At 43.2% G+C, this 26737-nt stretch overlaps 1 protein-coding gene across 6 annotated transcripts in view; it reads left to right on the top strand.

Moving 5' to 3' along the window:
* DTNBP1 (dystrobrevin binding protein 1) overlaps window positions 1-26737 on the top strand; it is a 173949-nt gene that overhangs the window by 70492 nt on the left and 76720 nt on the right. For all 6 annotated transcript variants that reach the window (XM_075125366.1, XM_048839914.2, XM_048839918.2 and 3 more), the window contains 2 exons: window positions 6115-6247; window positions 22920-22942. In XM_075125366.1, coding sequence (XP_074981467.1) covers window positions 6115-6247; window positions 22920-22942 — 156 coding nt within the window. The remainder of the gene's footprint in view (window positions 1-6114; window positions 6248-22919; window positions 22943-26737) is intronic.

Below are 26737 nucleotides of genomic sequence, written 5' to 3'. Positions count from 1 at the left end.
GAAGACAGAAGCAAAAAAAGCATTGAGTACATTAGCTTTTTCCACATCCTCTGTCACTAGGTTGCCTCCCTCATTCAGTAAGGGGCCCACACTTTCCTTGACTTTCTTCTTATTGCTAACATACCTGAAGAAACCCTTCTTGTTACTCTTAACATCTCTTGCTAGCTGCAACTCCAGGTGTGATTTGGTCTTCCTGATTTCACTCCTGCATGCCTGAGCAATATTTTTATACTCCTCCCTGGTCATTTGTCCAATCTTCCACTTCTTGTAAGCCTCTTTTTTGTGTTTAAGATCAGCAAGGATTTCACTGTGAAGCCAAGCTGGCCCCCTGCCATATTTACTATTCTTTCTACACATCGGGATGGTTTTTCCCTGTAATGTCAATAAGGATTCTTTAAAATACAGCCAGCTCTCCTGGACTCCTTTCCCCCTCATGTTATTCTCCCAGGGGATCCTGTCCATCAGTTCCCTGAGGGAGTCAAAGTCTGCTTTTCTGAAGTCCAGGGTCCGTATTCTGCTGCTTTCCTTTCCTCCTTGTGTCAGGATCCTGAACTTGACCATCTCATGGTTCCCATCCACTTTAGCTTCCCTTACTAATTCTTCCCGGTTTGTGAGCAGCAGGTCAAGAAGAGCTCTGCCTCTAGTTGGTTCCTCCAGCACTTGCACCAGGAAATTGTCCCCTACATTTTCCAAAAACTTCCTGGATTGTCTGTGCACCGCTGTATTGCTCTCCCAGCAGCTATCAGGGTGATTGAAGTCTCCCATGAGAACCAGGGCGTGCGATCTAGTAGCTTCTGCAAGTTGCCGGAAGAAAGCCTCGTCCACCTCATCCCCCTGGTCCGGTGGTCTATAGCAGACTCCCACCACGACATCACCCTTGGTGCTCACACTTCTAAACTTAGTCACAGCCCTGACTCCATGATAGGTGCTTGCTTCTTCCCTGGTTGAGTAATCTGCTGCATTCCCTCTAGTTCTCTTACTTGTGAGGGTAATCAGGAGGCTAAGAAGAGATGAGGCAATCTTAATCCTCGTAGTTTGACTGGCCAAAACAGTACTACATCAGCTCTGTTTGACCAGCTATAGCTCTGCCTTTGGTTGAGGATCTCTTGTCTCAAAGCCAGAGCTAGTCACTGCACGCCAGTTGACAATTTCTTCACCTCATGGCTTGGATGATCTCTGGTTGAGGAATGTGGAGAAAAGTCTGCCCTCAAGATTTCTGGGCCATTTTGATTAACAGCACAAAGGGTCTTCACCTGAGTTACTTATGTAGCAAAATAGGAAAGGTTTTCAGTCTGGGCTGAATCTCATCACTCATCACCAAATTGCACGGAGGTCAGACATATTGGACTACTTGCTGCATTAGAAATCTGGTCTTTCCATCAGTTCGAGAGTCCATCTAGCAACCATTTTTGGATGTGTTACACCCACTGAGGAATGGGTTTGTTTTTTTTTACATTCCTTGGTATCAAGATTTGTAAAGGGACTTACTCATGTTTACCTTTCTATGTCTGATTCAGTAGATCCCTGGAATCTGAATTTAGTATTGCAACTTTTAATGGGTTCCCCCTTTTGAATCTTTGGCAACAGAATCCTTATTATTGCTATCAATGAAAATAGCATTTCTACTAGCAATTACCTCTGCAAGGAGGGTGTTAGAGCTTCAGAGTAGCTGAAGTACTAGCAGTACTAGCTGGCCTTCCCCCCCCCCCCCCGCCCCCACCTCCCTTCATGATTTTCTATAAAGACAAGGTCTCTCTTAGGCCGCACCCTTACTTTATGCCTAAAGTTGTTTTGGTATTCCACCTCAATTAAACCATCCATCTTCCAGTGTTCTTTCTAGCAAGGCTGAAGAAAAGCGTCATATCTTGGGTGTCTGGAGGGCTCTATCCTTTCACCTAGACTGCACAAAGTCTTTTAGCTCTTCTCCTGGACTTTATTTTAGCCTATGCAGAAAGGATTAAAGGGCAGCCTATTACAGCTCAGCATATTATCCCGTTGGATTTCTGACTGTATCAAGCTTAGCTATGATGTAGCAAAGGTCTGTCCTTACCCCAGGATGACTGCCCATTCCACCTGGGCAGCCTTTTTGAGCAACATACCTATTGTAGACCTTTGCAAAGCATCAGCACGGTGCAACCCTTTTCCAAATGCTATGCAATTAATAAAGCGTCCTGGGAAGAAGTGATCTTTGGCAAGTCTGTGTTGCAGTCCTTCAAATAATTTGAAGTCCCACTACCTGTAAGGAAACTGTTGGTGAGTCACCTAACATGGAATGTATTTGTGCATAGTCACCTGAAGGAGAAGAGTGGTTACTTACCTCTACAGTAACTATTCGTTGAGATGTTTCGTACATGTGCATTCTGTGTCCCTCCTACCTTTCCCGCTACTTTTGATATTTGTTGGAGGGTGCTGTGAAGAAACAAAGAGAGAGGTGTAGGCAATACCCCTTTATACTCTAGGCTCTGTGCACAAGAGTGGTGGGGCATGTGTGCCACCTGCTGGCACTGCTGGCAAAAGTCTCCAACTCGAGTGCATTGGACATGCGCGCACACACCTACAGCGGAATTATATAAGTGTAAGACATCTCAAATTTACTGCACAGGTAAGTAGCCATTTTTAAAAATATCTTTGCTATTGCCAAGTGATAGTGGCTTTTCTAGACCGTTGTAGCCAGGTTTTGTTGGTATTGTTGTATAAATACTTTAGTAATATCAGTACATCTTAATCTGCGTAAAGGGGTAGTACTTTATTTTTAAAAGTAGTCCTTTGCAAAGCTCTAAATGTTGGTGTGATTTGTATAAATATATCACGTTATAAAAAATGAAAATTTTAGAATTTTGAAAACCTAACATAATTTGGACTAATATGGATTAGTCATAACAACACTTAGGTGTGAGTCATAATGTATACCAAATAGGCTCTGTGTATTATGCACGCAAATGGCTCAACAGATTTTTATCAGACTTTCCAAACAAAAGAGATTCTGAGCTGTGACAACAAACTAAACAAATCAGTCTGAAACCTCTGGAGAAATTAAATGACTGAAAATGGCGGTTAAGAATGGATGTGCTATCCCAGCCTTAAACATAGCATAGCGTCATGCTGTGCAAACAAAAGATCATGTTATGATGTGAAGTATCATAAAGTTAACCTTGCCATAAATTCAGGATGTTATTTTGAACGATGACAGAGCTGGAAATAATTATTTTGCAGCACTTTCCAAACAAGCAGCAGAAAACTTTCAACACCCCACACTAACGTTTACCAAACTTTGGAAAGCTGAATCTCTCCAAGAAAATGAAACTAACTGCATCTCCCCCTTCATTCCTGCCACATGGTGTTAAACCAAAATGATCAGTCACTCAGGCCTAGTCTGCACTACAGGGTTAGGTTGACGTAAACAGCTTTGCATTGACCTATCTGTGGAAGTGTTTCCACTTAAATTTGGCTCTCACCAATGTAAGTGCCTCTCTACGCTGATTTAGTAACACCACATCCCCAAGCGGTGTAGAGTCATAGTTGATGTAATTAGGTTTATGCAGTGTCAGTGTAGACATTGTGTTGCTTATGTCAACTGTTACTGGTCTTCAGGAGCTGTCCCACAATGCGCCACACTGACAACACAATCAGTACAAGTGCTCCTGGTGAAGACACATGCTGCTGACACAAGTGTGATTTTTATAACTGGGGGCTGTATGCTGATGAAAGTTAGGTTAACATAATTTTGTATGGTTAAACATGGCCTAAGAGAAGATTATGTAGATCCTCTTAATACTCGGCTTTCTTCCATGCTTAGAGCAGTGAATGATTTAACCATAGTGACCTTTAAAGTACTGTCATTAGAAGCCATGGAAAGGAATGGAGCAGTTGACACTTCAGAGCTATTGTTTGAGGCGCTTTGCAAAGTGAGACAGGCATCAATGACACTTGGGTCATGTTTTCATGGTTTTCTTTGCAACCATAACTAGAGACTAACTTCTTTGTGAAAGGAAAGCTGAGGCTCCAGAGAACAACGGAGAGGCCTGTATGCAGTCCACTCCTTCACCCCTGTTCCCAGGGGTGCTGCTGCAGGGTGGTACGCTGCTGCAGGGTGGTACACTGCATGCTTCACAAAACACTGCCCTTCATAAATACTGTTTTTTATTTCTAATTTCTTTTAATTTTGAGGTGTATTACTGTCAAAGCTCATTGATGGAGCCTACAGATGCACAGAAATACAGTTTCAAACTACTTTAATTTAAAAGCATACACCAGGATTTGTGAAGCATAGAGATGTATTAGCGTAGAGTGTGGTAGACAAATAAACATTCAACAATATTAATCTTTTAGGATGAAGAGTGAAAACATTTTTCCAGAAAACATGTTTAAAGTTTTTAATTGTCTTCCTAATCAAGCAAGATTCAAAAACTAATGTACGTACATACAAACAAGTAATTGAAAGAAAGCAGTTTTCTTTACAAAGTTATCAATTCCTGGTCCTCATAACATCAGCAGTGTGGAAAACTTAAGTAGCTCAGCAATGCTTCTGAGCTTGAAAGGTGCCTAGATGAATCCTGAGATTCCTTCTTTAAGGCTGCTGTGTAGAGCCAGTGGCTGCCCTCCCATGCTCCCTGGTCAGGGGCAGAAACCATGCTGAATTCCACAGAGTCTGGCTACCATATTGGTAAGCTTGTGAGTTGTTTGTGAAATGATAGCTCCCTGCTCTCTTAGTGGGCATTGGGATTTGAAATTTCTGATTGAGTGACAGCTTAGAAAATTGAAAAGCTTGTATAGCCCAAGATAGTCCCCAGCTCAACACAGCCAAAATGAAACTGTCAGCTAGACAAGATGACAGGGATGCTTTTTCAGCCTGATGAGCCTTTCTCCTGAGCATCCAAAACACAGGCAGATTTCACCTTTGAACCACTTCTCTGCGCTCTTCCTTGCTGCTTGTTGTTGCATGAGGGTTACTGCAGCCCTCAGAGATCCCAGAGTAAAGGGGAAAAATGATTAGTATCTACATTAGGTTGCTGGAGTTCAATGCTGCTTTAGTTGTCTCTGTCCTCATCTCCCGTCACATACAGGTTTCTTTGTCTCCAGGATTGGGAGGACTGGTCAGCAGCCAGTTTACCCATTGTGGCAAATTGATACAGAAACATGCTATCTACAAACTCCATTCTGTTCTGTGAGCTTCATTTTGATTGTAACGTATACTGTATCTTCACTTCTGCAGTGTAGCCTTCATCCTGGAGGTGTTAGAATAAATCCTTTCACCTCACAGAGGGGCTAGCAATGGGAAAGCCAGCAAGAGTCTTCAACTTTGATAGTCCTTCATTCAAATGTGTCCACCCTAGTATGTTAGGTTTGCTGGAATCCAGAGGAATTAGTTTTCTCACTTTGGAACCCAAGGCTGAACTGGCAGATTTGAGATCACCTGACAAGAGGCCAGAACTTCAAGGGCCAGATCTTCTCAAGTCTGAGGCTGTTGTGGGCCATCTGTTGAACAAGAAAAGAATACTGAGTACATGGAGTGGGATTTGTAACTTTTGTGCTTTGTCTAATAAATTCTGGTTTAGAAGTTTCTTTGCAAAGTCTGTGTGTATTCCATTTGGTTTAGCTGTCACAAGGTCCACAATAAATTAAACTGTAAATAGGAGTGCCTATGCGGTGGAGCTCTAATAGGGCATGGTTAAACTACTGGGGAGTCTTTGGAGGGGTAGCATGGTCTTGGGGCATGTTCATGTGGGCTGTGGGGTACCACATCCCAAGAATCTGGACCCTCGGAGCATGCCTGAGAGGCTGGACTAAGGCAGTGTGTAGATGCTGCTAAGACTCAGTAGGCTTAAAAGCACATGGAATCCAAAGGTTGAATCCAGTACAGCAGCCTGGTGTCTGACCACAAGGGGCAACTGAACCATGGTTATAATACCTATTCATGGGAGCCTATTGTGCCTCTCTTGTTTACCTGAACTGGAATTTGACCCAAAAAAAGAGGATAAATGCAAATGTGTGCATAATTTTACCATATTAAGCAATTTTAATACTTGCCTCTGGCTCACTGTTTCTGGGAAAAAGACGTTGTATATCTTTCGTATATATGAAGCTTGGCTAATATTTATTTGTTTTTACTTGCAGCCCAGCTAGAGGTGAACTTTAAGGAAATGGAAAATCATCTGTTGCTGCTTGAAGACCTATGTGGACAGTGTGAGTTGGAAAGGTACAAACATATGCAGACACTACAGCTGGAAAACTACAGGAAAACAAAAAGGTAACTAAACTACAAATGCTATGAACAGTAACATAAAAATAACTATCAAGCCATTAGTTTATAAACCTTTAATTCTCAATGTAAAATGATCTTGGTGCTTTTCCGCTTCATAGAGTGTGGTCCATTTTGTTGTCAAATAATTTGTAAACGTCAGGGTTATCTGTGAGAGTTGATGTGATCTACTCAGGAACTGAGCCCAGATCTTCTGATTCCCAGACCCGTGCCTGAAGAACAAGAGCATCATTTTTCTAGGGCTGTCAAATGATTAAAATCATTAATCACAATCGTGAGATTTAAAAAATAGTTGTGATTAATTGCAATTTTAAATGCAGTTAATAATGGAATACCATTTATTTAAATATTTTTGGATGTTTTCTACATTTTAAAGTATATTGATTTCAGTTACAACATAATACAAAGTGTATAGTGCTTCCTTTATATTATTTTTAATTACAAATATTTTCACTGTAAAAAAGATAATATATTTCATTTCACCTCCTACAATTACTGTAGTACAATCTCTTTATTGTGAAAGTGCAACTTACAAATGTAGATATTTTTTTTTACTTAACAGCACTCAAAAACAAAACAATGTAAAACTTCGACCACCATTCCAGAGGACATGTTTCCATGCTGATGAGGGTTCTGCTCAATAACGACCAAAAGCAGTGCACACCGATGCATGTTCATTTTCATCATTTGAGTCAGAAACCACCAACAGACAGTTGATTTTCTTTTTTGGTGGTTTGGGTGCTGTACTTTCCACGTTGGAGTGTTGCTATTTTAAGACTTATGAGAGCATGTTCCACACCTCATCCATCTCAGATTTTCAAGGCACTTCAGATTCCTAAATCTCGGGTCGAGTGCCGTAGCTATCTTTAGAAATCTCATATTGGTACCTTCTTTGCCTTTTTTCAAATCTGTAGTGGAAGTGTTCTTAAATTGAACAGCATATGCTGGCTTGTCATCCAAGACTGCCATAACGTGAAATATATGGCAGAATGTGGGTAAAACCACAGAGCAGGAGACATACAATTCTCCCCCAAGGAGTTCAGTCACAAATGGAATGGTGGTTGAAGCGTGAAGGGGAATATGAATGTTTAGCGTATCTGGCACATAAATACCTTGCAACCTCAGCTACAACAGTGTCATGCAAATGTCTGTTCTCACTTTCAGGTGACATTATAAATAAGAAGCCGAAAGCATGATCTCCCATAAATAAAGCATGATCTCCAAACTTGTTTTCTCGGAGCGATTGGCTACACCTGACCAAATAACTAATATCATTCAATCAATTTAGTATTAGTGTGCCAAGCTAGTTAAGCTATTTATAGAACTCTTTTGGCTTGAATAACTTTTTTATCTTGCTATTTAACCATTCTGTTTTTTTCTCATTTTCCTGCTTTATTCTTTGTTTTATAGCTAGGCATATTTTCTGTAACCATAATATGCTTAAATAGCGTGCGTCATGCACCAACATTCTGAGTCTTTTAGCCAAAAGGGTGAAGCAGGGTGAAACATCCTCTGTTTCTCTCATCACCGCTTGGCTTCAAGGCAGAGTGGCTTGCTGTCAATGAACTGTTGGCATTTTTTCTCAAGTTGCAAATAGAATAGTAGTAATTGTTGCCTATTGGCATTTTGATAGTTTTTATTAGGATTGTTTTATTATTTTCACCTTGTGATTGTGCTATTTAAAACTTAATGATGGATATTTAAAATTCTGATTTTGCTTGGGGGAATCGTACATTCCTGGGAAATGTGCCATTTATAAGTCTTTCACTGCCAGGACCGCAAAGGTAGAGAAGCTCAGTAGCAAATCCGGTGAGGCCTGCTTCAGGCTCTGGGGCATATGACAATCCTGCTGCTCCCCCTGCCTGGCCTCCTGCCCCAGCCACCACTACACATCCCCAGACATGATTCCCCTACTTCAGGCTCTAGTAGGTCAGTCAAAAAGCTGTTGAGAAGGAAGGTACAGGGATTAGGTAGTTCTAGAGAAGGGGTTCTCAAACTGGGGGTCATGACCCCTCAGGGGGTTGCAAGGTTATTATCTGGGGGTCGCGAGTTGTCAGCCTCCACCCCAAACCCCGCTTCACCTCCAGCATTTATTATAATGTTAAATATTTTTTTTAAAAAAACCTGTTTTTAATTTATAACGGGGGTCACACTCAGAGGCTTGCTGTGTGAAAGGGGTCACCACTACAAAAGTTTGAGAACCACTCTTCTAGAGGTAAATCCCTGGATTAAGGTATCCTCAAAAATAAAAATGGCTTCCCTGCACCATTCTGCCTCTGAGACTTTGTGGCCCTGGGTTTTGACTTCTGAAGCTCGACCCCTTCACCGTACTGAGTCCTTGACACCAAAACAAAATGCTGAGAAATCTTCAAGTGCAGTATCTTCGTCTTCCCACTTTGCTATGTTGGTACTGCCTCCACCACTGGTCAAATCAGCACAGTTAGCAGAGGATTCACCCAGCTGGTGAGCCCTCTATAGCAGTGATGTTCATGGCACTGACAGATCTCAGTGTCTTGCAAGGAAACAGCATTGCCATTGTTGTTCACATGTGGTGTCTCTTATGGCACCAGATCACTCTCACTGCAGTACCAAGTATCTCCACGGCTCTACAGTCCATGCCTATATCTACTTCCCCACCAGTCAAGTTGGAGTGCTCCTTCTCTTTGTCATCTTCCAGCAGCATCAAATCGTAGTGAGAAAAGGGATGCTCCCACATGTACTCCCCATCCACGTCTTCTCCACTTTCTTCTGTCTTAGGTAGTGGATCTAGAGACTGGTCTCTCAACAGATGTGGTGTTCACTAAGCTGGGCATAGACCTTGGTTCTGGTCCATGGCCACCAGGCATTTACCCCTCAATACCTGTGTAGCCTTGTTGGGGGCCATCGACCTCATGGAAGGGAGGATTACCTGGACAGACCTGTGCCTTCTAGAGCTTCTTGATGTATGGCTCAGTGTGACCGTCTGTACCCCTCTGTCCACCCCTTTTACAAGACCATATTAAATATTGTACAAAGCATACTGTGATTTGCTGATCATTGTCCTGATAAAATGTGTGGCAACATTGTATGTAAAGATAAGATTCCACTGTATAATATTACCAACACATTTTCCAACATGTTCTGGAAGGCAGTCACAAACAAGTTCCACGGAGACAAAAGGCTAGCCAATGCCTCAGCCAGGTGTCAACAAGTTCAAATGGACCAATGCCTGAGTAAGTGGCCACTCTTCGGCAAGAGAGAGGGTGGGGGCAAAAAAAAAGCTACATTTTGACAAAGAAGCAACTTAAGGTTCCTGGCCCCACAGACTTCCTGAACATCAGCTGGAGATGATTCTTGTGCAAGAGAAAGGGCTATACGAGGAGAGGACAGATGTCCCAGATAGTCTCTGCCTTGCTCTCTACCCATGGCATTATCAACACCTGAAGAAGAAAGGAAGCAGTGTTGCACTGGGGTAGTTGGGAGGTGGGGGGAGTGATTGACTAAAAGAGGTTCAGCTAGTAAGACTGCTGGAACATGTGGTGAGAGAGACCTTTGCTTTGATTGACTTGACTTGTTAAATTAGGTGTTAATTGCATTTTACCTTTTATTTCTTGGTAACCAGTTCTGAATTATATGCCTCATTACTTGTAGTCACTTAAAAATCTATCTTTCTGTAGTTAATAAATTTGTTGTGTTTTATCTAACCTTGTGTGTTTGGATTGAAGTGTTTGGGCAAACAAGATAAGATTTGTGCATATCATTTTCTATTAATAAATGACGGATTTTATATGAGCTTGTATTGTCCAGGAGGGTACTGGGCAGTACAAGGTGCACATGTCTGGGGGAAAGTCTGGGACTGGGAGTTCGCTGATGTGGCCCTGTATGTAATTTGTGAGTGGCTGGCTATAGTATGCATACAATATAGCTGGGAGTGATTTACATGCCGGAGGCTGTGTGGGAGCAGACCAGGAGTGGTGGTTTTCACAGCGAAGCAGGGTAAAAGGTACCCCAGGTTGGACAATTGAGGAGACAGAGCTGTCCATAAATCCAGATTGTATACCCTGTGTAATGTCACACTCAGTCACCCAGGCTGCTTCTGAGCAACAGCAAGCTTAGATTTCCCTCCAACCTGAGGATTTACCAGGGATATCCTATCTCATTCAGTTAATGTATTGGGTTCTACTGTCCTAGTTATCCCCTGACAAAGCTGTGGTCCCTCCCAGTACATTTCAGATGAATAACTTTGATCTTCACCCAGACTTTTCCATCCTGGAGAGGATGAAAGGCAAACCCAACTCACCTTGGAGACTGTTGAGATGGATGTCTAAGCCCTGGTCTACACTAGGACTTTAGGTCGAATTTAGCAGCGTTAAATCGATGTAAACCTGCACCGGCCCACACAATGAAGCCCTTTATTTCGACTTAAAGGGCTCTTAAAATCGATTTCCTTACTCCACCCCTGACAAGTGGATTAGCGCTTAAATCGACGTTGCCGGCTCGAATTTGGGGTACTGTGGACACAATTCGATGGTATTGGCCTCCGGGAGCTATCCCAGAGTGCTCCATTCTGACCGCTCTGGACAGCACTCTCAACTCAGATGCACTGGCCAGGTAGACAGGAAAAGAACAGTGAACTTTTGAATCTCATTTCCTGTTTGGCCAGCGTGGCAAGCTGCAGGTGACCATGCAGAGCTCATCAGCACAGGTGACCATGGTGGAGTCCCAGAATCGCAAAAGAGCTCCAGCATGGACCGAACGGGAGGTACGGGATCTGATCGCTGTTTGGGGAGAGGAATCCGTGCTATCAGAACTCCGTTCCAGTTTTCGAAATGCCAAAACCTTTGTGAAAATCTCCCAGGGCATGAAGGACAGAGGCCATAACAGGGACCCGAAGCAGTGCCGCGTGAAACTGAAGGAGCTGAGGCAAGCCTACCAGAAAACCAGAGAGGCGAACAGCCGCTCTGGGTCAGAGCCCCAAACATGCCGCTTCTATGATGAGCTGCATGCCATTTTAGGGGGTTCAGTCACCACTACCCCAGCCGTGTTGTTTGACTCCTTCAATGGAGATGGAGGCAATACGGAAGTAGGTTTTGGGGACGAAGAAGATGATGATGAGGAGGAGGTTGTAGATAGCTCACAGCAAGCAAGCGGAGAAACCGGTTTTCCCGACAGCCAGGAACTGTTTCTCACCCTAGACCTGGAGCCAGTACCCCCCGAACCCACCCAAGGCTGCCTCCTGGACCCAGCAGGCGGAGAAGGGACCTCTGGTGAGTGTACCTTTTAAAATGCTATACATGGTTTAAAAGCTAGCATGTGAAAGGATTACTTTGCCCTGGCATTTGCGGTTCTCCTAGATGTAGTCCTAAAGCCTTTGCAAAAGGTTTCTGGGGAGGGCAGCCTTATTGCGTCCTTCATGGTAGGACACTTTACCACTCCAGGCCAGTAACACGTACTCGGGAATCACTGTAGAACAAAGCATTGCAGTGTATGTTTTCTGGCATTCAACCAAAATCCGTTCTTTATCTCTCTGTGTTATCCTCAGGAGAGTGAGATATAATTCATGGTCACCTGGTTGAAATAGAGTGCTTTTCTTCAGGGGACACTCAGAGGAGCCCATTCCTGCTGGGCTGTTTGCCTATGGCTAAACAGAAATGTTCCCTGCTGTTAGCCACAGGGAGGGGAGAAGGTTGAGGGGGTAGTCACGCGGTGGGAGGAGGCAAAATGCGACCTTGTAACGAAAGCACATGTGCTATGTATGTAATGTTAACAGCAAGGTTTACCCTGAAAGACAGTAGCGACTGTTTTATAAAATGTGTCTTTTTAAATACCGCTGTCCCTTTTTTTTTCTCCACCAGCTGCATGTGTTTCAATGATCACAGGATCTTCTCCTTCCCAGAGGCTAGTGAAGCTTAGAAAGAAAAAAAAACGCACTCGCGATGAAATGTTCTCCGAGCTCATGCTGTCCTCCCACACTGACAGAGCACAGACGAATGCGTGGAGGCAAATAATGTCAGAGTGCAGGAAAGCACAAAATGACCGGGAGGAGAGGTGGCGGGCTGAAGAGAGTAAGTGGCGGGCTGAAGACAGGGGTGAAGCTCAAAGGTGGCGGCAGCGTGATGAGAGGAGGCAGGATTCAATGCTGAGGCTGCTGCAGGACCAAACCAGTATGCTCCAGTGTATGGTTGAGCTGCAGCAAAGGCAGCTGGAGCACAGACTGCCACTGCTGCCCCTCTGTAACCAACCGCCCTCCTCCCCAAGTTCCATAGTCTCCACACCCAGACGCCCAAGAACGCGGTGGGGGGCCTCCGGCCAACCAGCCACTCCACCACAGAGGATTGCCCAAAAAAAAGAAGGCTGTCATTCAATAAATTTTAAAGTTGTAAACTTTTAAAGTGCTGTGCTTAAAGTGCTGTGTGGCATTTTCCTTCCCTCCTCCACCACCCCTCCTGGGATACCTTGGTAGTCATCTCCCTATTTGTGTGATGAATGAATAACGAATGCATGACTGTGAAGCAGCAATGACTTTATTGCCTCTGCAAGCAATGATTAAAGGGAGGAGGGGAGGGTGGTTAGCTTACAGGGAAGTAGAGTGAACCAAGGGGCGGGGGGTTTCATCAAGGAGAAACAAACAGAACTTTCACACCGTAGCCTGGCCAGTCATGAAACTGGTTTTCAAAGCTTCTCTGATGCGTACCGCGCCCTCCTGTGCTCTTCTAACCGCCCTGGTGTCTGGCTGCGCATAACCAGCAGCTAGGCGATTTGCCTCAACCTCCCACCCCGCCATAAACGTCTCCCCCTTACTCTCACAGATATTGTGGAGCACACAGCAAGCAGTAATAACAGTGGGAATATTGGTTTCGCTGAGGTCTAAGCGAGTCAGTAAACTGCGCCAGCGCGCCTTTAAACGTCCAAATGCACATTCTACCACCATTCTGCACTTGCTCAGCCTGTAGTTGAACAGCTCCTGACTACTGTCCAGGCTGCCTGTGTACGGCTTCATGAGCCATGGCATTAAGGGGTAGGCTGGGTCCCCAAGGATACATATAGGCATTTCAACATCCCCAACAGTTATTTTCTGGTCTGGGAATAAAGTCCCTTCCTGCAGCTTTTGAAACAGACCAGAGTTCCTGAAGATGCGAGCATCATGCACCTTTCCCGGCCATCCCACGTTGATGTTGGTGAAACGTCCCTTGTGATCCACCAGAGCTTGCAGCACTATCGAAAAGTACCCCTTGCGGTTTATGTACTCGGCGGCTTGGTGCTCCGGTGCCAAGATAGGGATATGGGTTCCGTCTATAGTCCCACCACAGTTAGGGAATCCCATTGCAGCAAAGCCATCCACTATGACCTGCACATTTCCCAGGGTCACTACCCTTGATATCAGCAGATCTTTGATTGCGTGGGCTACTTGCATCACAGCAGCCCCCACAGTAGATTTGCCCACTCCAAATTGATTCCCAACTGACCGGTAGCTGTCTGGCGTTGCAAGCTTCCACAGGGCTATTGCCACTCACTTCTCAACTGTGAGGCCTGCTCTCATCTTGGTATTCATGCGCTTCAGGGCAGGGGAAAGCAAGTCACAAAGTTCCATGAAAGTGCCCTTACGCATGCGAAAGTTTCGCAGCCACTGGGAATCGTCCCAGACCTGCAACACTATGCGGTCCCACCAGTCTGTGCTTGTTTCCCGAGCCAAGAATCGGCATTCCACAGCATGAACCTGCCCCATTAGCACCATGATGCATGCATTGGCAGGGCCCATGCTTTCAGAGAAATCTGTGTCCATGTCCTGATCACTCACGGGACCGCGCTGACGTCGCCTCCTCGCCCGGTATCGCGTTGCCATGTTCTGGTGCTGCATATACTGCTGGATAATGCGTGTGGTGGTTAATGTGCTCCTAATTGCCAAAGTGAGCTGAGCGGCCTCCATGCTTGCCTTGGTATGGCGTCCGCACAGAAAAAAGGCGCGGAACGATTGTCTGCTGTTGCTCTGACGGAGGGAGGGGCGACTGACGACACGGCTTACAGGGTTGGCTTCAGGGAGCTAAAATCAACAAAGGGTGTGCCTGTACGTCAAGGAGTATTTCAGGCAGGACTTCACGGAGGGTTCCAATAAGAAATGGTGCACCTAAGTTATCGTTCTTATTGGAACAAGGAGGTTAGCCTGGCCTCTGATTGATACATGGCTAGATTTACCTCGCTGCACCTTCTCTGTGAGTGACTGCAGTGTGATCTAGACAGGGGAGGAGGCAAATGAGTACAAAACAAATCTGGTCTATTTCTTGTTCTGACCCACTCCATCTATCTTTTACATCTTTGGCTGGCAGCAGACGGTGCAGAAGGACTGCATGCCATCCACATCTCATGGCTGCTCGGCAGAAGATGGTACAGTACGACTGCTAGCCATCTTCATCTCTTGCCTGCCTGGCATAAGATGGTACAATACGACTGCTAGCAATCCTCATCTCTTGCCTGCCTGGCAGAAGATGGTACAGTACGACTGCTAGCAGTCCGTATCGCCTGCCCGCTCACCATAAGACGGTTCAATAGGACTGACTGCAGGACTAAAGAGAATGACCTGCTCAAGTCACTCCAAATTTAGTCCCTGCGCCCATGTCTGCCCAGGCGCTCCCAGCCGACGTGGCCAGGAGCACCTCGGAGACGACGAGGACGACTACCAGTCGTATTGCACTGTCTGCTGCCAGAAGGCAATGGGTTGCTGCTACTGTGCAGCAAAGCCGTACCGCGTCTGCCAGCACCCAGGAGACATAGGGTGACGGTTACCTGAGCGGGCTCCATGCTTGCCGTGGTATGGCGTCTGCACAGGTAACTCAGGAAAAAAGGCGCGAAATGATTGTCTGCCCTTGCTTTCACGGAGGGAGGGAGGGAACGGGGGCCTGACGACACGTACCCAGAACCACCCGCGACAATGTTTTAGCCCCGTCAGAGTGCTCCATTGTGACTGCTCTGGACAGCACTCTCAGATGCCCGATTGTTTGCCATTGCTCTGACGCTGGGAGGGGCGCTTACAGGGTTGGCTTCAGGGAGCTAAAATCAACAAAGGGGGTGGCTTTACATCAAGGAGTATTTCAGGCAGGACTTCACGGAGGGTTCCAATAAGAAATGGTGCACCTAAGTTATTGTCCTTATTGGAACAAGAAGGTTAGCCTGGCCTCTGATTGATACATGGCTAGATTTACCTCGCTGCACCTTCTCTGTAAGTGACTGCAGTGTGATCTAGAAGAATGAGTCCCCTAGACAGGGGAGGGGGGGAAGCAAATGAGTACAAAACAAATCTGGTCTATTTCTTGTTTTGATCCACTCCATCTATCTTTTACATCTTTGGCTGGCAGCAGACGGTGCAGAAGGACTGCATGCCATCCACATCTCATGGCTGCTCGGCAGAAGATGGTACAGTACGACTGCTAGCAGTCCGTATCGCCTGCCCGCTCACCATAAGACGGTTCAATAGGACTGACTGCAGGACTAAAGAGAATGACCTGCTGAAGTCACTCCAAATTTAGTCCCTGCGCCCATGTCTGCCCAGGCACTCCTGATCGACCTCACAGAGGCGACCAGGAGCACCTCAGACATGACGATGACGGCTACCAGTCGTACTGTACCGTCTGCTGCCACAAGGCAAGGGGTTGCTGCTACTGTGTAGCAATGCCGTACCGCGTCTGCCAGCACCCAGGAGACATAGGGTGACGGTTACCTGAGCGGGCTCTATGCTTGCCGTGGTATGGCGTCTGCACAGGTAACTCAGGAAAAAAGGCGCGAAATGATTGTCTGCCCTTGCTTTCACGGGGGGGGGGGGGAGGGAACGGTGGGCTGATGATATGTACCCAGAACCACCCGCGACAATGTTTTAGCCCCATCAGGCATTGGGATCTCAACCCAGAATTCCAATGGGCAGCGGAGACTGCGGGAACTGTGGGATAGCTATCCACAGTGCAACGCTCCGGAAGTCGACGCTTGCCACGGTACTGTGGAAGCGCTCCGCCCAGTTAATGCACTTAATGCACTTAGAGCATTTTCTGTGGGGAGACACACACTCGAATATATAAAACAGATTTCTAAAAAACCGACTTCTATAAATTCGACCTACTTTCGTAGTGTAGACATACCCTAACTGTGTGAGAGCCTGCTTTGAGTTGGCTAAGGTGGATCTTCTTATTTCTCTGAGCTCACTCCACCAGAGCTCAGGCAGCCTCAGCAGCATTGTTGAAAAACATTTGTTATGGACATATGTAAAGCAGTCAAGTGGAGTTCTAGCTATCCACACATTTACAAAGCATTGTGCTATTATTGAAGCCTCCAGATCAGATGCTGTATTTAGGAAGGCTATTCTGCATTCTCTGTTTTCTTGAGCTTCCACCTCCATTAGAATGGTCCACTGCTTGGGAGTCACCATAAATGGAATGTGCATATGGACAATCACTCAAAGGAGAAAGGAAAGTTTCTTACCTGTTTAGTAACTGTAGTTCTTTCAGATATTTTCTATATGCAGATTCCATGATCCACCCTCCACCCCTTCTACCTAAAAGTCCTTTACCACCCAGGATTCTTCAAGTGGGGAGGAAACTGAGTGGCAGGTGGCCCAATCTACCCTTTTATGTGTTTGGTGCAGGACACAAGGACACTCAGGGTGCATGTGTATGAAGTAGCTTGTGCGCACCCACACACCAGGTTCCTTCTCACTGCCACAGGCAGTAAGAGGAAACTGAGGGAGAGATGTGACCACTCCACCCTCTATATGCGTATGTGGAAACACAAGGATGCACGTGGTGCATTTGTGGACCTGAGAGACACTGCTATTCAAAATAGCCTGATCTCTCACGCATGAGATGCGTGCATATCTATAGAGGGACACATACTTAAAGAAGAACATCAAGTTCTATACTACAGTGCCAGCAGGCACAACTGACATTTCACTATTTTGTCTTCGGGGAAAGAGTAGATAGCAATGAAAGAGTAATTAAAAAAAAAAAGAGAGAAATTATGAGTCACACATGAATGGTAAGAATGAATTAACTCTGTGTGAACTGTGTAACTAGTAAGTGGGAACCAATGAACAAATGCTCCTGTGACAAGTAAAAAGTCACAGTGCAGCAGTTCATCATATTGCCATTAAGTTGAAAGCTAAGCTGAAGTGTTTACAAGCAAGTATATACAAAATATTGTTTGCAACTCGAAATTCATAACACACGTGTGTTTAGACAAGTTATAGATTCCTTCTCTGCAGTTTTATTTTTAAAAATATTTTCCGTCACTTGCTTATCGCGATCCAAGATAAAATTCTGAAGATGCTGCATCTTTCCTGCTGTGGCAGGAAAAGTTAACAGCTTATGTAGTGCAGGGAACTGCATTCCCTGAGTCAGGTCCTAGTGATATCAATTGCAATAGAGAGGGCTCCATCTCAGATGTTGTCAGATATATACAGCCTTTCAGATCACTTTTGTGATGCCTCATTGGGACAGAGTCACTAAATTATGTATTTATGTAATTATGAAGAATATTAGACAGGATTGTGAAAACCCATTTTGTTTTTTTCTCCAAGAAGAACACAGTGGGCTCTTGTTTTTTTTCCCAGGGGGTCTTATTTTCTTTTTAGCTCAAATTTCACTTTGAAGTGCTTACATGAATAAGCGAGATGGAATGGACTGAAGTAATTAAAACAACTCTCCAAAGTAAACTTTACATATCATTAAGATGTATGTAGCAGAAAAGGATTCATGTTAATCTATTCTCCCACAAGATACAGAAAATAGTTGTTTTGATTCTTCAAGTCAAATATAAATTTTTTTGTCTAGTGAAGTAGAAGATAGGAGATTAATGGTTCTGCAAGGGAGGAGACATGTTTGATGGCTGTATTTAAAACGTATCCATAAAAATAATTCAAAACTCCCTATACCAGTCTTTTCAGCAGCTTGTCACATCAATTAATTAAGGAGCAATTTTTGTTTTTCTACACACAAAGATGGCAAAGATCAACTGGTAATCAATCTATTAAAAACAAATGAAAACTGCTACTATTATAATACTGCCCTCAACTTGGCAATTTAAAGAAAACGATAGAAGCATTTTGCCCTCCGTGTATTCCTACAGTTTTAAACTATAGGTTGCAGCTGCAGGAGAGGGGCGAATTAAAACAAGAACTAAAAGAAACCATATTGATATGAATGCAAGATTGTCAGTTCAACATGGAAGTTTACCTAAGAAAGGTTACAAGTACAGATACAGGGGGAAAAAAGTATTTCTGCTCAGTTCTATTGCTTCTGGATGTGGAAAAAACCCTGCAGAATGCTATGATCCATGCTGCAAATATTGTCATTCAAGAACACAGAGAAAATTGTGGAGACTGCATCACATTTCACTGCATCAAAGCGACAGAAAAATTGTGGAAGTAAAATCATTGAAAGCAGGACAGATTAATTCAGAATTTTGTCCATTTTTAAGAGATCTGCATTTCTGTCCAGCCCTCTCATCATGAGTAGGATTCAGCACATTCAAATTTGTTTGGTTGAAATTTCATAATAGCATAGTTCCTAAGAAAGCATACAGATTAGTGATACATTTACCAAAGGCGCATACAAAAGAGTAGTAGGTCTAGCAAGTTAGTAGACTGGGGACTCAATTGGTGATCTGTTTTACTTACAAAACTGCAAGCTTTTTGTTTAGAACAATATATGTGCACCTTTGAAGCAATAAATATAAAGTGAATCACATCCTCATAAAACTTACTGGGATTTTTCCAAAATATTTTTCTAGTGTTTGGGGTGTGGGGGAGGAAAAGTAAGTGGATTTTTTCAGTTTGGAGAAATCAGTTTTGACTTGTGAACTAAAAATAGACCCAGAGGTTCTCCAAAGTTTTCCATAACTTTCTAATGTTTGTGCCATCTTTGTGATGTGAGCAGAATATTAGATTGTGTTTCTGCAATCTGTTTTAATATTGTTTTAACATTATTCCCCTGATGCCTGATATATCCCATTAAAGATGTGAGCTGTTCTCTTGCCTAATGTACATAATAAGCTTATCTATAAAGAAAATCTTTGGAAATTTAGCTCAAGAATATCAGTTTGATAGGTCCTACCAATACAGTCTTGCTTCCTAGCAATGTAGTTCTTGAATAATAAAATTTATGCTTGCTCGCAATGTTTTAATGCTGCAGCTATATACCATTTCACACTGAGCTCTTACATCAAATGTAAGAAAGTAATTATTTTTATTACTTTTGGAATCTGAGTTAAAAGCTACTGCATAACTTTAAAAAGGATATTTGAGTTGCATTGCCAAAAAATTACACATCTCAAATATACTATTTTAAGTGTGCATTTAGCCTGTGAACATTTTATCTATATTTTAAATTAAAAAAAAAATAAAGCCTACTGAGTGCTTATCAGAAGTAAGGCTACATTTTAGTCACAGGTATTTTTAGTAAAAGTAATGGACAGGTCTTGGGCAGTAAACAAAAATTCACGGCCCGTGACCTGTCCATGACTTGTACTATATACCTCTGACTAAATCTTGGGTGCTCTGGGAGGGTAGATGGGGTGGCGTGCTGCCTAGGACCACTGCTGCTGCGGGGTGTGTATGTGGGGCTGGCAGGCTCCTTACCTGTGAGGCTCTCTGGAAGTGGCAACATCTCCTTTAACTCCTAGACAGAAGTGCAGCCAAGGGGTTCTGCGTGATGCCTCTGCCCATTGCCCATTGGAACCACAGCCAATGGGAGCTGCGGTGGCGGTGCCTGCGGGTGGAGGCAGTGCGCAGAACCACCTGGCCACATCTCCACCTAGGAGCCAAGGGACATGTCACCACTTTTGGGGAGACCCCCAGGTAAGTGCCACCCAGAGCCACCACCCCCCTCCTGCCCAAGCCCTTGCCCCAGCCCTGAACCTCCTCCCACACCCAGTCTCCTGCTGCTGCTGGGGTTGGGGCAGTGGCTGGTGCGGCTGGCCCAGGGTGACCAAGCTGCTCGGTCGGCCCCCAGGCCAGCCACACCGGCTTCTGCGAAGGTCCCGGAAACTCTCAGAATCCGTGACCTCTGTGACAGACTCACAGCCTTAATCAGGAGTATGTCAAGCTTACTCTACTGCCACCTTCCAGGTTTCCCTAGACAGGCAAGATGAGCTGTGCTTCAGGAATCCATCCAAGGGGAAAGAGACCTTGAGATTAAAGCAAACCTCCATCTCTCAATGTGTCATATCTTACAGGTAGGTATTTGAGTTAATTAGTTGTCATGAGGGATGGATAAAGAATCAAATGCTCTCTTTTCTGCATCCTGTGACGGATACAATAGAAGTTATCGATGAACTAGAGTTGAAATTGAGATCACAACTGTAAATTCTGGAAAAGTGTCGAACTATAGAGTTAAATAAGAATAAGTACATGGCTAAGGCTCTACTTGAATTGCAGGATGATTGTCTAATTGCGGCTGAGTTGCGGACAAGAGGTGGAAAATTGCAGAAAATTAATAATGGACCTTTATTAATGGTGGAATTTGTTTTTAAGAAAAATTTGCTGGAACAATATAAACACTCAAGTATTGTGTTATGCCTGCTAATTTTTTTTGATAACCAGACATTTTGCTGCAACTGTTTTAAAATCATTAATGCATGAGGCTGACAGCAGGAGCCCTGCCGTGTGCGGGGCTGACAGCAGGAGCTGAAGCTGCTATCCGCTCATATAAATAGGGTTCTACTCTACTAATTGGGGGGGGGGCGGAAATGTGTGTGTTGCGAACCTCAAAATGTATGCAAAATTATGGACTGTGCAAAGGAAGCTAATCAAAATTGTGGTGGAAGCCGAATGTTGCGGGATCCACAATTTCTGCAGTATCACAAATTAAGAAGGGCCTTATACATTGCCCAATATTTAAAAAATAATAATCTACAAGTGTCTTAACAGAATCTTGGCTTAAACTGCAAAAATAGGTGAACAATAAAAGTGACTGGCCACAGAAAAGAACTTTGATATAACAAACCACATGTGACAACTTCAACTTTCCCCTTCCCCACATAAGCTTACTACCGTGACTTGGCTTCGGTCTCCAAATTTATCATATACCTATTACGTGGAGCTGGATATGGACAAATTGAGTACTCACTCTGTAGAGTAAATATAAAATTAGAGAATTAAAGTTGTCTTAAGTTTGGTTAAAGAAATGTATTGTAAAGAAAGGCCCTGAAAGTAATGACTTTGTAAGGCTGGAGGGAATGAAGTAGGGTGGATGTCTGGTTCAAAGAATAAGTAGTGAAATAAAAGGAAGTTTCTAAAAGGAAGGCCTCTGACCAATAGGGGTAACTGCAGAGGGCTTTCATTATGACAAGAGAATCTGTCTTAAAATGAGCCATTATGGCTCTTCCCATCCCACATAGCAATGTTATCTCAAAAATTAGGGCCTATGTGAACCAAGGTGCAAAGTAGAAAATATTGGTCAGCAAGAAGGAGTGGAAAAGATAAGGAAAAATGGCTGTGGGGAGAAAGGAGATTATAAATCTTACCTAGATTGAGACTGGAAATAAGCATGAACTGTTTCAAATTGGTTTTTAGCTGAAGTCAGTAATTGTCAATGACATCACTTGTTTGTTAAAGGGTATAAAAAAGTAAACTCTTAAAGGATTCATTGCTAATATATGCCTGACCATGTTGGAGCAGACTAATATGAGTCTAAGCACCCTGGGGCTTAGCCCATATGTAAGTATCTTGATCAAATGCTTAAAAAATGTTTTGTTACTGTTTGGATGTAGTAAATTGCTTATTATTTAGATTTTTTTAGGAATGTTTAGAACAATTGTATAAATACCATTTGGCCTTTGAATGTAATAAAGGAATTTATGGTTAAATTAGTGTTGTAATACCCTACATAAATAATAATTCCAAGACACAACCCCTTTAATTCTCCCCTAGGTGCTAGAAGGAAGAAAAAATGTTAAATTATTCTTGCTCACCTCACTGTAATGCCTTCAGGCAGAAAGGAAAGTGCATGTGTATGAAGGGATAAGTGGGTGTGTCTGCTGCTCTACCTGTCTTCCTTCTTTCAGGTTGCAGAGTTTTGTGGTGTCACTATTCCTTCCACATATATGAATCCTCCTCCTCTGGTAAATAACTCCAAAATCAAGCTGTGCTACATCTGGAGTTTGCTCAAGTAGCACAGTAAAATTTACCAGATTTTTGTCTTTCACTGCTAACCATAGGGTTTTGAATGTCAGTCCTGAAAACTGACAAGACAGTGGTCAGTTTTCACTCTGCTACAGCTTGACAAAGCTCTGAGAGGCAGCAGGGATGTCTTAGTGTCTGTCAGTGGATTTAAAAAGCCTTCATTTATTAATTGATAATGCTCAGTTCATATTCATGTTATCTTTGCAACCAGATGATCTAGAAACAGTGAGAATAGATATAAATATGTAATATATATTTGAAATATGTGATAGCTCAGTTCTAAAGAAGTTGATATCAGTTACTTGCTCCAGGAAAGCAATTCTTCAAGCTCTGTACATGCAGCTTGAAGTTTCCATTAACCAAGTTTCTAAAAATGTCACAATAATCAAATCCTTCAGTTCACCTTTTCATACATTTTAAACCATTGCAAATCATCATAGATAATCCCAGTTGCAGTTTGAATTTATGCAACATATCTGTTTTTAATCTGAGACGTTCTATTCTGCTTTCTCTCTTCTACAGGAAAGAACTTGAAACCTTCAAAGGTAACTTCTCTTTTTAATTCTACACTTTAAAGTTGCTGCGATTTTCTCAATATTTTACATTGGATAATGTTGTTCATCTTATGTCACAAACAGTGTTTTGTTACTCTGTCACTATCTGTTTCTGCTACTGACATCTTTAGGATAGTAGTAAATGCTATAGAAATACAGATGGGACTTTCTTCTATGGGTATTGTGAGGGAAATGCTAAATTTCAAAGATCCCATACCTGGTCTAACTCTCTCCTGAAGGATTATCTAGAAGTGAAAGACATCAGGTCATAGGGTAGTCATTATGTCTTTTTCAGCTTGTATTGGTTTTTGACATGTGCCATGGGCACTATCTAGAAACAGCTATGCAGAAGTCTGAGAGTTTGCACTGTATTATACTATCTCAGAGAGAGGAATATGTGGGTTTTTTAGACAGCTTATTTTTTCTTCCTTACTCCCATTTGGGTTTGTTTTAAAGCAAGAACGTACTATATGTCAGTCCAACATAATACAAAGGGGTTGGGAATTTTATGTAGTGTGACAGTGCTTTGCCACGGTAGTGGGTTGGCAGAGGATTTTGGTGTTCATGGTTTTAATAAACCTTATATTTAAATTTATAATTTGCTACTTAAGAATTTTAAATGTGAGGTCAGTTTAAAAGTTAGCTGTACCCTTTTGATCTAGGTAAAACACAAGTGTGAGTTGAGATTTTTCATCTCATGTATATTACAAAGATTAGTGAAGTTTGATTCATGCATGTTAGCTTGTGCAATTTAAAATATAGCTGAAAATTTCTACAGAATTTACTGTATTTGCCTGTTCGGTTCATTAGCTTATTTTATTATTATATAATGCTAAAAAAAGAAAAACAATCAAGTTAACATTACCAGACAGTAAGTGACAGATTATGTAAAGGTTTCAGAGTGGTGGCCGTGTTAGTCTGTATCAGCAGAAACAACGAGGAGTACTTATGGCACCTTAGAGACTAACCAGTTTATTTGGGCATAAGCTTTCGTGGTCTAAAACCCACTTCATCAGATGCAGTGTCACCTGTGTCTGCAGCTCTGTAGTACAATTCTTTTAATTGGTTTGACAGACAGACTGAGTAGATAGCCAGACAATGCAAAGTTGATTCTGTTCCAAGGTAGTGCAGTTAGTTTTATGGTACTAAGTGTTCCTTTATAGGCTGAAAAATGCAATCCTCCTTATTTGTGTTGATACCTTAGTGCAGTGGTCCCCAACCTTTCTGTGGGAATAGCATATTCCTATTCCCAGATGACTGTGGCAGGTGCCAGACACCCTGCCGCCGAAATGCCTCCGAGAAGCGGCAGCGGCAAGAAGTGTCCCCACCGAAATGCCGCCGAGAAACGGCAATGCTTCTCGGTGTCATTTCGGCAGGCGGTTCTTTGGTGGTGCGGTGTCCTGCGGGCGCACACAACTGCCTGGCGGGCACCATTGCATTGGGGACCCCTGCCTTAGTGACTTCTGGAGTCAGTCTGTGAAACTCAAGCGTTGCCTGTAGCTGCTTGCTTAGCTTGGCCATTTGGTCTCTGGAGGTCTCTGGTGCTTTCAGGTGCATAGAGTGCAAATGATTTAACTGACTGAATTGAGACACATTCATATTTGCAGTTGCATTTATTACTTTACTCTTCAGACTCGTTTGCCATATGGACCTAATGAAAAGGCAGATGCAGGCACAACAAATGAACTTTGAATAATTTTTCATTTTGATACAAAGAGGCATGATTCTTAAATATTTTTCTTAGTTAATGTTTACTGTAGATAAGGAAAAACAAACTTTTACTTGAATAGCTAGTACAGCTAGATTAATTTTGATTTGGTCATTGAAATAGCAAAAAGTGTCTTTATCCCTGTTTCTGTGAATCCTCATTCATGCTATGGAAGCCAGGCAAGATCAGCTTCTGTTATGTCTTCAACAGCTGTAAATGCCTTTTGGCAAACTTTATGTAATCTTGCTGTCTATATCAGTATATGTATTATTCCCTAATTTTATTTTGAGGCATACAAGCAGTACGAGTGGTATTGTACTTTTTATCCTTTGTATAATGATTTTCATCAGTATACAGTTTGTTCTAGGCAAGGGGTAAGAATTTATTTTCAAACCAACGCTAACATGCCCATGTAAAACAGAATACCATGGAGGAAAGAATTCTGAGTTCCAGAAGGTTCTAAGCTTTTTTCCAGTGACTTGCTGTGCAGCCCTGGATACATCACTTTACTACTTTGCTTTCCCATCTGTAAAACAGAGTTACTTTGACGATCAGTTTGTAAAACAAACTTTTTATATTTTGAAAGTGGTGGTATATAAATGTCATAAATGATGTAAATGATATTTTTCAATAGTAAAATAAACCCTGAACTAACTCAAATATAACCAGGGATGAAATATTTTTCTTCGAATATGTGCCAGTGTTGGGTGAAACATTTTTCTTCAAATATGTGTCAGTGTCAATCCCACAGTAGGTGGATGTGTGCGTAGTGTGCAAAATTGGATTTGTTTTGGGTAAGTGTCTGTTGGACTATGCATATGTTCTGTACCTTCTTGTGCCCTCTTATGTGAGGGCATAAAGGATGGAGTGGCTGCAGCCTTCTCTCAGTTTCCTCTTATCGAATTGATATGCAACCTGACAGGTGTTCAACTGATATTTTTCTTGAGCTTCAAACTTACTTTCCACACTAGGTTTTTTTGTTTTGTTTTGTTTTTTTTTAAGAAATCTTTCTTTACTGACTTATTTGTGCCAATTTTTTAATTTGGGCATTCAAAAAAAAGGGTGGGGGGGGCAAGAGACAACAGGTAAGACTCCCTTCCACCTTCTTCCCCCCCTTGCCTTCCAGGTTTAAGGCCTGCCTGACATGCAACATGCTCATCCCCCTGGTCAAGGGGCATAGTTGATGCTTTTTCTGTCTAGGGAAAGTCATTTCCATGATAAGTGTGAGATGCATAAACCGTCTCATCAAGAACTCTCAAGGCATGGGACATACAGATCAAACTACACCTGCTCGAGCAGCCAATGTGCATCATTTCAGACTTGGAGGAGACATCAAGATCAACCTCCAAGGAACCCCAGGAGTATTCTTTAGCAAGTGTTCCTTTAGGCAGACACCAGTGGAGTCCAATGAGAGAGGAAGGCAGGGAAGAAAACCGCATCAAAATTGAGGGTACTTTGAGGAAACCAAGGGAGGCACAATGTACCTCCCATTCAAGGGGTTGGAGCTATTCAGCTCAAGGGCTGATGAAGCACACTATTCCATAAAGGACTTGAGGGCCACCCTGAGATCCCTAGGAATCTATACACTGTCCTCCTACAAGAAGTGCTATAAATATCAGCCCCAACAGAGCTAATGGGTACATCATTACTCCCAGGGCAAACAACTGGCTTACCAACAATGTTGTAGTATCAGAGGAGATGTCTTTCATCCACCTCCTCTGTCACAAACACTGCCCCATCAGCCAGATGGCAGATTTGACAGGAATTGCAGGAGCCACATCCGAGCCGATCAGGAGCCAGCACCTACCATTGGAAGCCACCATGTCCTGTTCTGTTGGATGTGATCTGTTGTCACCTTGGACAAATGGATGTTGGATATAATCACCTATCATTATCCCTTCCCTGTCCCTGTTCAGGTACTCTTCTTACACAAAAGTCTGTTATGAAAAGAAGTGGCTTCATTGTTTCATCTAAGAGTTGTAAAGGGTTCCACAGGAGTACAGGTGAAGAGATTTCTACTCATGGTACTTCCTTATCCCAAAGAAAAAAGGGGGTCTTCTTCCTATCCTAGATCAGAG

Source organism: Caretta caretta, chromosome 2 (genome assembly GCF_965140235.1).
Source record: "Caretta caretta isolate rCarCar2 chromosome 2, rCarCar1.hap1, whole genome shotgun sequence".
Lineage (NCBI taxonomy): Eukaryota > Metazoa > Chordata > Testudines > Cheloniidae > Caretta > Caretta caretta.
This window is presented reverse-complemented; position numbering and strand designations above follow the sequence as displayed.